This window comes from Cryptomeria japonica, chromosome 8 (genome assembly GCF_030272615.1).
Source record: "Cryptomeria japonica chromosome 8, Sugi_1.0, whole genome shotgun sequence".
NCBI lineage: Eukaryota > Viridiplantae > Streptophyta > Pinopsida > Cupressales > Cupressaceae > Cryptomeria > Cryptomeria japonica.
Genome location: NC_081412.1, coordinates 578779253 through 578795682, shown reverse-complemented (window position 1 = coordinate 578795682; position 16430 = coordinate 578779253). Strand labels below are relative to the sequence as shown.

The 16430-nt window shown below is 34.6% G+C and overlaps 1 protein-coding gene across 5 annotated transcripts in view; it reads right to left on the bottom strand.

Annotated features, from left to right (window-relative positions):
* Positions 1-2715: 2715 nt before the first annotated feature.
* The window catches only part of LOC131034411 (uncharacterized), a 76767-nt gene continuing 63052 nt past the window's right edge, over positions 2716-16430 (bottom strand). Inside the window, exons 7-17 of one of the 5 annotated variants that reach the window (XM_057965881.2) lie at positions 15070-15158; positions 14714-14968; positions 13788-14585; positions 13587-13701; positions 10079-10188; positions 9743-9985; positions 8874-9491; positions 7261-8773; positions 3677-3795; positions 3330-3584; positions 2716-3168 (exon numbers count right to left, since the gene is read on the bottom strand). In XM_057965881.2, coding sequence (XP_057821864.2) covers positions 2977-3168; positions 3330-3584; positions 3677-3795; positions 7261-8773; positions 8874-9491; positions 9743-9985; positions 10079-10188; positions 13587-13701; positions 13788-14585; positions 14714-14968; positions 15070-15158 — 4307 coding nt within the window. In that variant the 3' untranslated portion in view covers positions 2716-2976. Of the gene's footprint in view, positions 3169-3329; positions 3585-3676; positions 3796-7260; positions 8774-8873; positions 9492-9742; positions 9986-10078; positions 10189-13586; positions 13702-13787; positions 14586-14713; positions 14987-15069; positions 15159-16430 lie in introns of all 5 variants that reach the window. The other 4 variants (XM_057965880.2, XM_057965882.2, XM_057965883.2 and 1 more) reach the window with 4 other exon arrangements.

Here is a 16430-nt window from a genome sequence, read left to right as displayed (position 1 = left end):
AATATAAAAATGCTCAAAGTCTGTGTGACAAATTTTGGATGTAGGATTGTAAACCTACCTCCAACCTATGGAGAAGGGGCTAAAGTTGTCAACCAACTCTGATTCACCTACAGTCGATGAAACAACATTCAAGCAACTAGTGGGCAACCTCATCTATCTCACTGCCACTAGATTTGATCTCAGTTTTGCAATGAGCTACATTTCTCGCTTCATGACAGTTCCAAAAGTTAATCATTAGGTTGCAGTGAAGCGAGTGCTGTGATATGTGAAGGACACTTCACATTTTGACATTCTTTATGGCAGATGCAAGGATCTAAAGTTGATTGGTTATACCGAATAAGATTAGGCAAGTTCCATGGATGACCACAAATCCACTTCTAGGTATGTATTCAGTTTGGGTACAAGTGTTGTAACATGGACCAACAAGAAGCAATAGGCAGTGGCTCTTTCCTCGACTGAAGCAAAGTATTGAGGAACAATTAAGGTAGCATGTGAGACAGTTTGGCTTTGTAGGATGCTTTCTGACATGCAAATGTCACAAGCAGGACCTTCTCCCTTGTACGCTGATAATCAAGGGGTGCTCAAACTAGTCAAAAATCCAATCTTTCATGAATGCACCAAGCATGTCGAGCTTCATTGTCACTACATTCGCAAGATAGTAGAAGACGAATCAGTTCAATTGCACTATATTCCGACAACGGATATTCTCACCAAGTCTCTGAACCCAGATAAATTTGTCAAATTCAGGGGGCAACTTGGTGTTGTTGATAGATTTACCATTAAGGGAGGGTGTTAGAATAATATATCTCTATATCGTTAATGGTCAAGCTAGTAGATAGAAGTTCTTAAATGTCTATAGTTGTAGGTAGTTAGAAGTAAGCGATTTCATTAATATGTACAGTGTTTTGTGTTTCCATTATATTGTATTCTTTTCTCAGTTAATAGACAAAGCAAATTTACGAATGAATCTCTAATTTCTCTACATTGTTAATTGTCAGGTTAGTAGGTTGAGGTTCTTAAATGTCTACTATTGTAGGTAGTTAGAAGTAGGTGATTTCATTAATATTTACATTGTTTTGTATTTTCCTATATATTGTAATCTTTTCTTAGTTAATAGACACAACAAATTTACTAGCGAGTCTCTTATTTTCACAATTATTTCAGGCATACATTTTTACTCGTTCATCACATTTTGAAACAAATTACATTTTTAGAAACTAGACTCAATTTTACACATATTAGATTTTATTTATTTTTAATTGATTTTCAAAAATTAAGGGTGAGCACACTCAATTTTTTATTTTTCAAGATGTGTCCACTTTGAAAATTAGTAAAAAATTATATATTCATCACAAATTTAATCAAAAAATATAACATAAACTACATGGTATTTGTTGGTGTTGAAAATAAGCCACACTCGGACCGCCGATGGAATGGTCCAAGGAGGGCCAGTAGCTCAGTGGTAGAGCACTCGAGCAGCATATGGAAGGTCCTAGGTTCGAGTCTTAATTGGTCCATGTCTCAACATGGTATCAGAGCCAAGTCCAGGCTAGGAGCCCCAAGCACACGAGAGGTGTGGCTTAAGGGGGGGGGTGTTGGTTTTTAAAATAAGCCACTCGGACTGACGATGGATTGGTCCAAGAAGGGCCAATAGCTCAATGGTAGAGCACTCCAGCAGCGTATGGAAGGTCCTAGATTCAAGTCTTAACTGGTCCATGTCTCAACAGTATTAGCTAGTTTTTCAACAAAGTGATTTTTTAAATTCTAAAAAAAGTTGACATTTTTAAGGGGAGCACACTAGGTGCTATGTCAAGTTTCTCAAAATAAATTAGTAGTTTAGAAAGTAGAATTAGAGCATTACAACTCTTGTTCTTGTTTCATATTCAAATTTTGAGTGTAGCTATCTTCATTTCCTTGTCGAAGTTCAAACTTTTTGGATTTCAAAAAAAAAAAGTGGCATCTGAAGACCCCCAATTGGTCTCCCATCTTATAGTGCACTTACCCATAATTTATTAATAATAAATCCTTCTCTTTATTTAGAATCAAGAATTTGTTTTCTTCAATTATAAGCTTATATTAATGTTGCTTATTTTAAGTAAAAAATCTTGTTTAAAAAATAAATTTTGACAATCCTTTAGATTTAATAATGATTTTTGTGGTTCACACTTTGATTCGGATATCAATTGTTGAAATTGAAGAACTTTAAATAAATTTGTTTTATATATAATTTAGAAATCTAAAAAAAATTAAATAAATAAAATGTATAAATAAACATCTTTACATGACAACTATATTTAATATACTACATACTTAAAAAATAAAATTCAATATAATCTATATTTTAGTATGTTTTGTAAATAAACAAATATTTGAAAAAGAATGTACAAATAGGGTAAGCAACTCTTAATTACATGCAGATATTGCATCACAACTGAAAGAAATTGGAAGATCAAGTATTTGAAGAAGAAAGAACAGATAGGGTAGTTAATCTCTAAACTAAATTGGAAATGAAGAAGGAAGTATAGATAGGATAGTCAATCTCTTACATACATGTAGATATTAAATCACAACAGAAAGAAATTGGAATTGAAGAATAAAATACCGATAAAGTAATCAAACTCTTAAATACACGTAGAAATTACATCACAACTGAAAGAAATTGAAATTGAAGAATGAAGTACATATAGAGTAATCAATCTCGTAAATACACCTAAATACAACATCCCAACTGAAAGAAATCGGAATTAAAGAATAAAGTACAAATATGGTAACAAATCTCTTATAACTACACGTAAATATTGCATCACCGTTGAAAGAATTTGGATGCGCTAAGTGATACGTTGCATCGGAGTCAAAGTATTCAAGTATTAACGTACATTTAGTTTGCCAGTGCCTATTGACAATGCATCTTGGAAATGAAAAGGTTGGGTTGCATGTTGTTCAAAGTTTCACGGAGCATGCTGAGCCTTTCTTGCCCTAATGTCTCGAGAACTCAATAATTGTATACCTTTGAGAGTGGAAAACGATGCGAGTGTTCCCTGCCCAATTTATATGGAAATCTCTAGCTATGTCCATCAAATTATCATCCATGAATTTATCAGGGATTGGGTACCTAATCAGCAACATCATAATATTGAACGTTGGTCCTTTAGAGAATGCATCTTGATCCTGTAGATTTTAATGAATATTGCAGAATAGTTATAGATTGGGAATAGGATACTTTTACTGCCATATATAAACTAAACAATAGTACTTAAGTCTCGAATAAATTTCTATATGGGAAGGAAGAGCGTCGTCTAAACGAATTTTAAATATACAAAAGTGCTTACTAAGAATTCGCTTGTTGGTAGTCTCATTTTCAAGCCAGGTGAATGGGTGAGATACTTGAGTGCGTTATCTAATCTTTCCATTGAATTGCCTGCTGAAAATTCGAGCGAAGAGACACCGCCTTCAAATCCCTTCAAGATGAATTTGAAAAAAGACTCTCGAAGTATAGTTTTCTGGTTGTCTTCTGTTTGATACAATCCTGCAATGTGGATGCCTGTGACAGTGGGAGAAAGTGGCTTGAACCGTACTGCTTTCGCCTGCCACCGATATAATAGAAATGCATAAGTCTACATATGCATGAGAATACAAGTAGACATAATTTCAAAATAACGAGGAGAGGTGGCTTTACCGGCCAGATAAGTGTTGCTTCCTCTTCTTGCATGGAAGAATAAGGAAACCTTATTTTGGGTGGAATTAACCGAGAGATGGCTCTCGTAACTTTATCTATAAATCTTACTTCATCTTCATCTGTCATTCAAACACCTTAGAAAATGAAAGATTGTACGCGACCTTAGAAAATTCTTTTTTTTTTTAAATAATAAATTGACCATAAATTATTGGCGGCATTGTTTCATCCACTGTGGTGGTATTGAAATGTCGTAGAAGTGTTAAAATACAACTTCAATGTGTCGAAGAGGAAGTACAACCCATTTTATAAATAACTGTGTACTAATTGAAGGATTAGAGTATTGATGACATCATCTACTACATAAACTTTTATTATGGTTTACAATCATTAAACTAAATGAGTTAAATTTTGGAAATTTTATTAAAAGTATTTCTGAAGCATATAAAAATAATTAAACAAAGTATTTTCGAAGTATATATATAGATAGGTTCAAAATTATTATCAATTAAGTGTAAATAGTTATATTAGAAGAATGAGGTGGTTGATAGTTTTAGTGTGAGAATTAACTCACTTAGATGGCTTCTCTCAAGGAGAATGAAGCCACCTATCCATTTTGAGAGTAGAAAATTGGAGAATGAGGCCACCTATCCGTTTTGAGAGTAGAAAATTGTGTACCTTGATACTTTTCAAGTTCTAATTTAAAGTCATTTTAGATTTTGACAAGTTCTCATATACCCAAGATTTGATACACCACTCTTTAACATCCCTAATCAATCTATTCGTGCCCCTATTTGAAGGAAGAAAAGTGTGGGATAATGTCTTCCAAATGCTAAATCTAATAGGAGAGAAAATGCAAAAACTTCTTACAAACTATTTGACTGTTGTAGACTAGATAACCACATACAAATTCATATTTAAACAAATAAACTCATAACATCAAATTTACATGTGAAAACCCTTTCAGGAAAAAGCCCACAATCCAAAACCCAGATCTCGATTGTATTATCAACAACAAGAGTTAAAATAGAATGTATAGAGCCAATGCTCTTTACGAGTAAATATCTAGAAAAAGAGAATTCTACAGAAAATTCCAACACAACTTGAAAAATATCTGGCCTATCATACAAAATACACTAAGAAGCCACATATTTATAGAGTTCAACACATGTGGAAAGTGCCAATGGTTTCCAAAACCAACTCATACACTTAAAAGATACGTGGTGTCAAAAACAACAAGTTACCATTTCCATAACACGTTGCACATAACGACTTTCAAAAGCACTAACTCATGACTCACCTGTAACACTCATCTTGTCATATGCAACATCTACCTCACACCACTTGTTAAAAGTGAACTCCACCATATATACTAACTGCCAAATAATAACTCTCCATGGCTATTTCACTAGACTAGTAATCGTCATAATAAATAAAAGAAACTATCAAAATCCCAACATAGCAACCTATGACACTAGCCCCCTAATTTTTAGGACTTCCAAAGTGGGTGCAATAAATAATTAAACAATAAACATGTTAGGACTCTATTGTTGAGACACCTTAATCCCAACACTAATGACTATATACACAAGTTATTATTTTCCTATGGGTAATCAATGATTTGTGTTCCTTCCCCAAACAAGATTACTTATGCATTTTTATTGCCTTATTTTAAAATCTAAAATTCTACATAATCCATGTCCATGTGAACACTAAAATTTAAAATTTTCACGTGTTTAAATAGTTTATTTAAATAGAGTATCCTAGGTCATATACACATTAGAATAATATATGATAATATGAATATGAAAGGAAAATAAAGAACTCTCTATAATGCTATGGGTTTATTAGTGGGTTTTATTCATTACTAATATGAAGAGAATTCCAAGTCTGTATGCTAAATAAATTAAATAAAACTATCTAAGAATTAAAGTCTAACTACTGCTAAAATAGAATTTAGGGTTGAGCAACTATTTTTTATTATGTAATTGGTCAAGGTAGATCACTATAAGAAATAATAGAATATCAGAGAAAGGAATCATGGTATGAATTCTAAAAAAAAATTAAGAAAAAATGGAACAACATTGGATGATCTTGGCCATAAATTCATGGACATGACCTCAAAGATTACACTAGCAACTATATAGAAAAACTAAAGTCCTTAGCTTGAAAATTATTTGTAAGCATGTAATTCACACTTCTGAGCTTGAACTCATGTTATTGAACCTCGGTTCATGCTCATGACCTTTAATAGATGTAATGCCCTTCATTATAATGGCTTTAATATAATAATTTTGGGCTATGACATTAAAGACAACTTTAGCTATTTTAAAATTGGGTGAAAAATAATTGAAAATAAGATATCCAATATGAGAAGATGGAAATCGAAATAGTTATTAATAGTTATTATATGACAAGTTATATTGGATAAATATCATAGAAGTGCTATAAAATTTAAAATAATTAACTTTACTTCCTAACTGGGGGACCCTAATTTATCTACACTTTAATGTTGTCAAATCTTAGTATCCCTTCAATAGTAATTGTAGGGAAAAGAAAGCCATTAAATCTATACAATATAAATAGTGCATATATCCATGAGCACAATCTTCGTATCCGAAGTATTTCCCTGCATGCATGAGTAGTTGGCATGTACTCTAACTTTGTTGTAGATAATGCAACCATTGCTTGCCTTTTGCCCATCCATCTTATTGGTCCTCCAAAAAGATTGTACATATCCAATAGTAGGTCTCCAATGCATTTCTCGCCCAATCAAAATTCACAACTCTTTGCAAATTCAAAATTTTATTTTCAACCACTCTTCATTGGTAACAAATTTCATAATCTGAAGTACAACATAGATATCAAAAAACATAGATATCAAAAACAAAAGAAACAATCATATAACTATATCTAAAGGTTAAGTCACTAAAAAACTAATGGTACAAATCAATAAATGTGACTTTAAAGGCATACTCAATAGTGCTTGAAATATCTTAGTTAAACATGGAGACATCTAGGTCGTGGAGCGGTCTCTACAAGCCTATACCTATAACATATAATACTTAAGAATATGTTAAACAAAAGGACACCTATATGTATTTGAAAAAATATGTTTGTAATCAATCATCATGCCCCAGATTTCTTTGTTGTTAAACAAAAGGACACCTATATATATTTGAAAAAATATGTTTGTAATCAATCATCATGCCCCAGATTCCTTTGTTGATGAAACTTAGTGCAAACTTATATAACACATCAAGGTATAACTTCTATATCGAGTAATGAATTCATTTCTACATTAGGTACATACTCAAATAGAACAAATATTCATGTGTGACCAAGCAAATTTCGAGATTTTATGTGAGGCCCAAATAAAAATCCTTTTTTAACTCACATAAAGCATCATACAAGCATCAAATTCATTGGTTTCTAAACATACAATTAAAACACATGATTTTTATTGTCTACTGCTAAGATTATTGGAATAACTGAAAAAAATCAAAATCATATACTAGAAATTTTAAATTAAAACTCTTAGAATATCCTGTCAACTTCTCTTTTTAATTTTGGTATTAAAACCTTACCTGAAATGGTACTTGCCCTGTGAATAATAACTTGCTCAAGAGAGTCCCGCGTCCCGTTTCGATCGTACGATTCACATGTAGCTGCGATAGAATAATACACCTTCTCTCTACGGAAATACTGCTTCACCCGCACTCTCTTGCCCTGCATCCACTGCCACTCCTTCAATTCCACTGGCATAAATACATCATTTAAGTTGGGGAAGATCTCATCTTTCTGGTAATCCAGGCAAAATTCAAGATCGTCATCTTCATAGCTGTCAGAGTAATAGAGGATCTCCTCCGACGAAAGCCAACTCAGCTTGATTTCGTCGAGTAGTGGGCAGCCATCCATCATTGGCAGACCCTTCATATTATCATTGTAGAGTAGATGGAACACCCGTAATTCATGGCATCCCCCGATATCGGGAGGAGCTCGGACACTCCCACAATTACATAAACACAAGTTCTTCAACTTCCTCAGTGAAGAGAAGTTGGGAAAGCTTTTTAGATATTGCAATGTAAAAAAACAAACATCCTCCAGCATGCTACAACACGTAACATCCGGTGGTTCACTTATATCACAATCGTATAGTTTGAGCACAGTCAAATTTGAAAGACGTCTCAAGCTCGGAACATCCATTATGACGATATTCCATAAGGGAAGATTATTCAGTCCATCGCAACAAAATGAATGCCTTGGCGCCCAAGGATCTTCTGATGAAATGCATAACTCTTTTATCTCTAAAGCACTTGACTCTTCTTTATCTGAACATTCTGTCACTTGATCACACATATTCAGAACAATTTTGGATAGGTTGGAACAACCATCGATCAACGGTATGTGAACCATTTGCCAGCAATACTCGAAGTCAATACTTTGAAGCTTTACGCATGCTGCACAGTCGAGTGGGCCGATCACAGATAATTCTTGAAACTTCGCTTTCTCCAAATATGGCAAACCATTTATTCGTGGGAACTTCAAGAGGAATGGACAGCGAACATAAATCTCTCTCAGAGAAACACAGCCGGCAAGATCTCCAAGCTCAGTGGGTCCGCCGCTGTATCCAATGTCTATCTCAAGATGTTGTAAGGCAGTGAGGCTGTTTAACTTCACGAATTTTAGCATTGGTACCTGCCTTATCTGAAGCCACGCCAGGCCAGGCAAATTTTCCATCCCTTGAAGGACTTCCAGAAATTCGCAATTGTGTAAAATGAGGCTCCTTATGTTTTTCATCGAGCTGAATCGAAGATGGTTCATTTCCCCATCTACAACCTGAAGAGCCCATAGATTTTCAACGTACTTATCGCCGATCTGGGACAGATCTCGCTGCCGGCAGTGTTCTAGCTTTGCCAATTCAAATCCTGCTTCATCTTTTGAAAACAACTTAGATTCTGAAGTAATGAGGTCATCCTTACACCACAGCCATCTCCCCATCTTTCTCGCTTTGCTTTGACCAAACTCCATAAAGAGATCGTGTATGCGAATTTCAGGTTTAATTTCTTCAATAAAGGCCTTCTGCCAGAGATCCTCAACCTGGTGCCACAAACAAAAATTAGGCGCTCAATTGTTTTTCAACAACAAAATAAACCTTAATCACAAACTAAACAAGAGTAGAAGTAAATGTTCAGCTCACTGCTTTCTCAATATATTCAATCTCTTCATTGCAATTTATTGCAAGCCACTCAGTAACTTTGTGCAGAGACATTTTAGGCAGCATATATACAGTGAGAAGCATGAATATAGTACAGTATTTGGGATTCATATCATCAAAAACTCTGTCCAGCACAGTGAACACATCATCCAAGCCATCACTAGATCCAACAACCAAGCCATCTATCTCAGCAACCCATTTTGACAAATCGGAACGGTATTTGCTGAAGAGGTACCGGCCAAAAGTTTTTAAGGCCAAGGGATGAAATGTATGAGCCCCCCCAATAATGCCACGACTGGTCTCTTTGAACGAGCATATGTTTGCACACTGCAAAGCAAAACCTCTGTTCTCTGCTGCCATCGCTGACTCCGCTGGAGAGGTCCTTTCCAACAAGATGGATATCGCCTCTTCCTCTTCAAGGCCTGGGATACTCATGCATGACTCAGAGTCAATATTGAAATTCTTTATTAGAACATCTACGCTTCGTGCGCTCAAAAGGATGCAGCTGTTTTCACCCAAGTCTGCCTGAAGACAATATCTCACATCGTCTGTGCTCTCTTCGGTTTCGATGTTGTCCAGAACCAACAATACTCTTTGGCCCTGTAAATTGTATTAGAAAATACCGAACATTTAGGCATGAGTCTATATAGAGCAAGCTTAAGCAGCATTTTTATCTTAAATCATATTAATTTCTACAATAGCATTTATCTATTTCAAATGAACCACTAAACAAATTAAAACTTAGACTATATTCCTTAACCCAAAATATCTATATCCAATAAGTAGATCTCACTCACATATTTCTAAAGATGTAAATCAAATAAAGAAAATTTTATATGGAAAAGGTTCACCTGATACTCGCTTGCTAGTTCTTGGAGCTCCGATTGAAGGTTTGTAAGGGCAGGGTTTTCTCTGTCCAATGAATTACCTCGACAAAACTCTATATGGTATACCTTGCCATCAAAATCCTCCAATTTCAGATTGCAGAAAGCCTTGCAGAGTGTAGTTTTGCCCATACCCTCCATTCCATACAATCCTGCAATGCGGATTCCCTTTTCATTGGGTTGAACATGTTTGAAGAAATCCGCAATCTCCTGCAACCCAGAAATATAATAAATACATATATATGTGTGATAATACAAGAGGAGAAATAAGTAATAGATAAGAAGTCAGCGAGGGGGTCTAACCTGGCACATTCGTGCTTCTCCTTGCATAGCAGAGACATGATACCTTTGTGATGGTGCAGGAAGCAAGCGAAAGATGGCTCTTATAATTTCATCTCTAAACTTCACTCCACCTTTAAAAAAATTCCACGAAAAAAATTCAACGAACTTAAACAATTCACTTACTATTATAATCTCAAATTTTTCATAAAAACTTCTACATAGAATTGTTTTATTAATTTCGTCTTTAAAAATAATTTTACAATTTATGGTCTTCCATACAAAAATCCTTCAGGTCAAAATTGCCATTTACAAATCTAAATTTGTTTTCCAAAATATTGAAATGTAGGGAATGATTTTTATTCTTTTTAATTTTATTTTGTAACTATTTTTACTTATTTTTTTATGTATGTCATACAGTTTGAGTTGGCTTAGTGGTGAAGAATTTATGCTCTTGAAAGAGAGGTTACAAGTTGAAGTCTCGCAAGGGGTAAGGTATGTATGCCTTGTTTGTAGCGTAGTTAGGTGCCTCCCGCAATGAGTATGGGGTCGTCCCATATTGCTATAAGCCATCTGAAGACCCATATATAGACCAACCGACATCGTAGACTATAAAAGAATTGTTCTTTCTTTCTTTCCCCTTTTCATTCGCCTCATCATTTTCAATCAACCTTGTTTTTTTTTGTTTTTTTATGTTTGCAAATTCATTATTTATTCAATTTGATTTTTTTGATGAATAAGTGTCAGCATTTTGAGTTATAGAAAAAAATATTATCATACCCCAACAATCTGTACAAGGCATACATCCAATTCGTAAAATATAAAAAATCAAGAAGTTAAGCAGCAACTATAGTATTAGAGAGGAGAGGAGAGTGGTTTTGATCATTCAGTTTACCCCATACATCAATGGGGTTCAAAGTATCCAGGAGGTCCCAACCCTCGTCATCCTTGTCTTTATCTTCTTCATAGTCTGTAGCTATGTAGATTTCAATGCAACTTTATTAGTTTGCATCTGGATTTGTAATAAAACATTAGAACAAATAATTACTTCAGAAAAAAGTGGGATACATTGATCAACAGAGCAATTAGAATTTTATTTTTTTTTCGTATGTAGAGTAGAATCTTAACCAGGAGTGGAAGAATGTCAACTCTAGTTGAATTTGTGATGAATATGAGGCCAATGCCTCAAAAGAATCATATTCTAGAAGAAAGGATTTGATTGAAAAGGCTTGAAGAAGTCATGAATCCAAGTCCAAAACAAGAAGAGATGCTTAAAAAACTCCAATTGTCCATAACAAGGGCAATGAGGATCAAGGGCACCTAAATAAGAAAGACTAGAACCCACATGAAGACCTTGGAAAATAACACACCTAGCAAAGTGGGTCAAATTCGGCTCTAAAACAACCAACCAAATAGTATGGAATTGGCATTGCCATGCAAAAATGGGCGAGTGCAAATGCCATCTCTAGTTTAAAATCAACACCACAGGCATATGAGGAGCAAGTCAACGATAACCGAGTTAGAGCTTATAATTGCATAAGGCAATGTTTGGACCCCACTTCCAATCTTTCCACCAAGGCTTCAAAGAAGTGCTTCTAATTTTGTGAAACATATCAAACAAAATTACGCCTATGACATCAAATGTTTATAATCCTAGTTAGAAAGGAGAAACTCAGCTTTACTTTCATTCCATAGCATGAGATTCATATAAGTTTTGGAAACTAAATCTTGTAGACATTAAATCCCTTTCTTGTGAAATATCAAGGCTTGTGCCCAAGGCAATCTAGTTAGAGGGAAACCTTGATCCTATAGAATGGAAGACCACCAAATATTCTACCAATTTATAAAAATGCCACCATAGAAGTTGGAATGATTCCAAAAAATTCTATGGTTTTATGGCTTTGCAAACTTTCCAAATTTTCTGAACAACAAAAGTTCCTCCAATGTGAACCACATTATTCATGGTGAGAAGGGTTCAAAAACTAATCCCCTTCCAAGCAAGTCACCCAACTAGATATCTAGAGGAGACACAATGCTGAACCAAAATTTTTTAGGCCTCATCTCCAATAAGGGCATGGATAATACATTTAGCACAAAGTGCCAAACCTTTTTGTTGTGTAGATAATAGCCCCAATCCCCTAGAATCATGAGGGAGACAACAAAATTCCTAGGAAACCCTATGAAAACCCTTGTGGTTCTCTATGGAAGCCCAAAGAAAATCATGAGAAGCTTTTCTACCTTCACATAAGAGGCTTAAGAAGGATCCCAACATGAAGAGTAGTACAAATGGTTAGTCGCAAGAATCTTGGTGTAGACTTGAAATTTTCTACAAGAGAAAGGGATTTTGTGATCCAATACACAACATTTTTATTATTATGAGGAGAATTGCTTGCCATTAGGACATTTGCTAAGACCAGAAGGCAAAGGGAAATCCCAAAAATTCAAAAATTTCTCCATGACCAATCCACTTTCATCCAAAAGTATTTAGCTAAGGGGGTGCAAATAAAAATGATTGTCTATAATACTAAATGTCACGTTATTGAATGGCCAAGCTAGAAGCTTGAAAGAAAGTATCCAACCATTTCAATGCTTGTTTGATATTTTGCTCATCTTCAATGAGAGCAAGGAACAATTCATCTAAAAAGTGGTCATTATCAAGTTGCTTGTTGATGAATCGAGCAAGGCAATACCTTTGACCAACCCCTGAGATACAAAGTGGGCCAAAAGGTAGCTAAAACCTTCAACAACAAGAACATAGAGAGTCGAGGCCAAGGTATAGCATGCCTTGGTGAATAGAGCGAAAGAGTCCAAAGGCATTGGATTAAACTAGAACACAACTCTTAATGAAATAACGATAGCCCTTTCAAGGCATTTTTAACTATTGTTGGTCTTCATGTCAATGAAACAAGTAAAGCATACAAAGGTCAATCCAACGAGTGAAATAAAATTGCACACTAAGCAAGGTCAAGTTTAAACCCAAAAGATGAATTTGTGGGTGCAAACTAAACTAAATTATTGGACTTAGACTCCAAACAAAACACATGCTAGGCATTGGATTAAACTAGAACACAACTCTTAATGAAATAACAATAGCCCTTTCAAGGCATTTTTAACTATTGTTGGTCTTCATGTCAATGAAACAAGTAAAGCATACAAAGGTCAATCCAATGAGTGAAATAAAATTGCACACTAAGCAAGGAAGTTTAAACCCAAAAGATGAATTTGTGAGTGCAAACTAAACTAAATTATTGGACTTGACTCCAAACAAAACACATGCTAAACATAAAGTTTGAGGTGTCCATCTATTCAAGAGAAACAAATAAATAATTCAAATCTTCATACTTTATTTTTTTTACAATATTAAAAAATGATAAAAATTAGTAAGTGTAAAATTTATCTGACGTCAAAACAATGAAGTTTTTATTTGAATTTTTCTATGTCATTAGACAACTTATCTATATATAATTTTAAAAAACATTGTGCCCACTTCTCTTTTGAGATTGAATATTTAAAGCTACTTTTAAATCCTTACCTGCTTCGTCGTCGGTCTCTGCTTTGCATTTAGCGAACTCCTTGATAAGGTCGTGTATGCGAATTTCAGATACATGCATTTCTTCAATAAAAGCGTTCTCACACAGATCCTCAACCTGAAGCAACAAATAAATTAAGAGTATCAGTTTTTGAAGAAACCACTCACAAACTAAAAAAGCTTAGACACAAACATTCAACTCACTGCTTTCTTAATATACTTGATCTCTTCATTGCAATTTATTGCAAGCCACTCAGTAACTTCATGGGGAGATATATTGGGCAGTGCATATACAATGAGAAGCATAAATATAGTGCGGTATGTGGGCTCCATGCCATCAAAAGCTCTACCCAACACACTGAACACATCATACCTACTTTGAATAGCGGGTGTGTTGTTGGAATCAATGTACCCGTTATTTACTCTAGGACTTACTCCCACAAACAAAGAGTCTTGATTCCAATATACTGGTTGTATATCTTGTAAGTCTTGATTCCAATAATACTGGAAGTTTTGATTCCAATATAATTTCCAATATGCTGGTTGTGCATGTTCTTCTAATGTATCAACAGAATCATCTATTTCATCAATCCACTTTGACAAATTTGAGCCATATTTACCAAAGAGGTGACGGCCGAAAACTTTCAAGGCTAACGGATGAAATTTTGGAGAATAACGTGTATCCTCTTGGAACGAACATCTGTTTGCACACTTCAAAGCAAAACCTCTATCCTCTGCCCCCAACGTGGACTCTTGTAGAGTGGTTCTTTCCAACAAGATGGCTATGGCCTCTCCCTCTGTAAGGCTTGGGACGTGCATGCATGAATGTCGGATAATCCTTAGAAGATACACGCTTCGTGTGCTCAAAAGGATGCAGCTGTTCTTCCCCAGTTCTGCCTGAAGATAATCTATCACTTCGTCTATGATTTCTTCGGTTTCGATATTGTCCAGAACCAACAACACCCTTTGGCCCCTCACTCTCTTATAAAATTCTTTTTGTGCCTTTATATTAGAAAATGCAAGATAGTTAGACATCTTGTGTAATAATATGTTTTCAAAAAATCGAAGAGAATTCCACTTGGAAAGGAAGAACACCTTCAAATGAGATGAGAACATACGAAATTATTCACCTCATCTTCACTTGTCAGCGATTCGAGTTGTGACTTATGGCAATCAGTGAGATACTGCAAGGCAAGCTTTTGCCTATCCAGTGTCTTACCTCCACAAAATTCCAGATAGCATACTTTGCCATCAAAATTCCCTAAACTAAGATTGCAGAAAGCCTTGCCAAGTGTAGTTTTTCCCATGCCCAGCATTCCATATAATCCCGCAATGCGAATTCCCTTGTCATTGGGAGGAACAATAGTGAAGAAATCTGCAACCTCCTGCAACCAATAAGGATACTGAGTATGTTATTATGTAGGCGTGTGTGTATATATATACAACAAAAGAAATGAGTTACAGAAAAGAAGTGAGAGAGTTTTACCTGGCACATGCGTGCTTCTCCATGCATAACAGGAAGGCGATACCTTGGTGATGGCGGTGCAAGCAGGCGCAAGATTGCTACATAAGACACTAGTGAAGCCAAGTTAGTAAACATTTCTTTAACATTGATAAAGCTTAATAGTCAGAGTTTTCCTCTATTCTAACGTTTATACGGAAACTGAATTCAAAACTAAAGCTAGGAATAAAAAACTCTCCATCATGCTAAACCTGAACGTAGGCCATTTCCGCCCCTCTATCATTTATATAGATGTTATTTGGGGATTAAATTTCAAGAAACAACTATTAAAATGGATATTTTTAAAAAGCTTTATTAGTTATAGCTGTAATCCTCTTCGACAGGATACCAAGCAAATACTGAGAAAATAAAATTAACACAAAAATTTGATAAATGACATGATATCTTGCCCCATGGCAATTCGAATTTAAACACATATAACTATACAAATTAACATAACTATTTAAGAATTAAATAGGATTGGTGGAAGAAGCTGTGGGAGAAGTGAGGAAGGGAAATAGTCATTCTCCATTGCTTTCTCTCAGATTTTTCTGATTTTGTGCTTGCTGGTTCAGTTTTATGGCTCTCGTCAAGTTTGCATAGGGGTAAATGTTTCTGATTAGGAGTTATGAATCAATTAGTCACAAATAGGAGACCTCATCTCTATTTAAACATTCAACAATAACATCCTAATGGAGTTTGAACCTTGATAGCAAGAACAACAATACCACAACTTAACCATCATATAATGCCAATATCAAGAAACTTGAATAGATTCTCAACTCTGACTTTCTAGTTCTATTTTTGTGTTAGGGGGTGGGATATTTTGTTTACTTTTAATTCAAAACATTTGGTTTTGAGTTTGAATTTTTGTTGAGTTTACAAGGTTCCTTATATTGAAAAAACAAAATAAAAGAAATAGAGCAAATGAAAACACTTTGCAATATTTGCAAATCTGTATATTATTATTTCTTTCATCAATAATGACAAATACATTGTTGAATATATAAGCTTCATAGATATTTATAGAAGTTGTTGGAATGGCTAAGAAAACCCCTAAAAGAAAGCTTCTAAAACTAGTAGAAGTTTCTCTGAGGTACAATGCAATCTGTATATTATTATTTCTTTCATCAATAATGATAAATACATTGTTGAATGTATAAGCTTCATAGATACTTATAGGAGTAGCTAAAAAAGCCCCTAAAAGAAAGCTTCTAAAACTAGTAGAAGTTTCTCTGTGGTACAATGATTTGAATACTTGTCATATAAATATTTCCATTAGTTAAATATTTTATCACTAATGGAAAGCTTTTGAATACTTTCCAAATAAACATTATTACCAACAC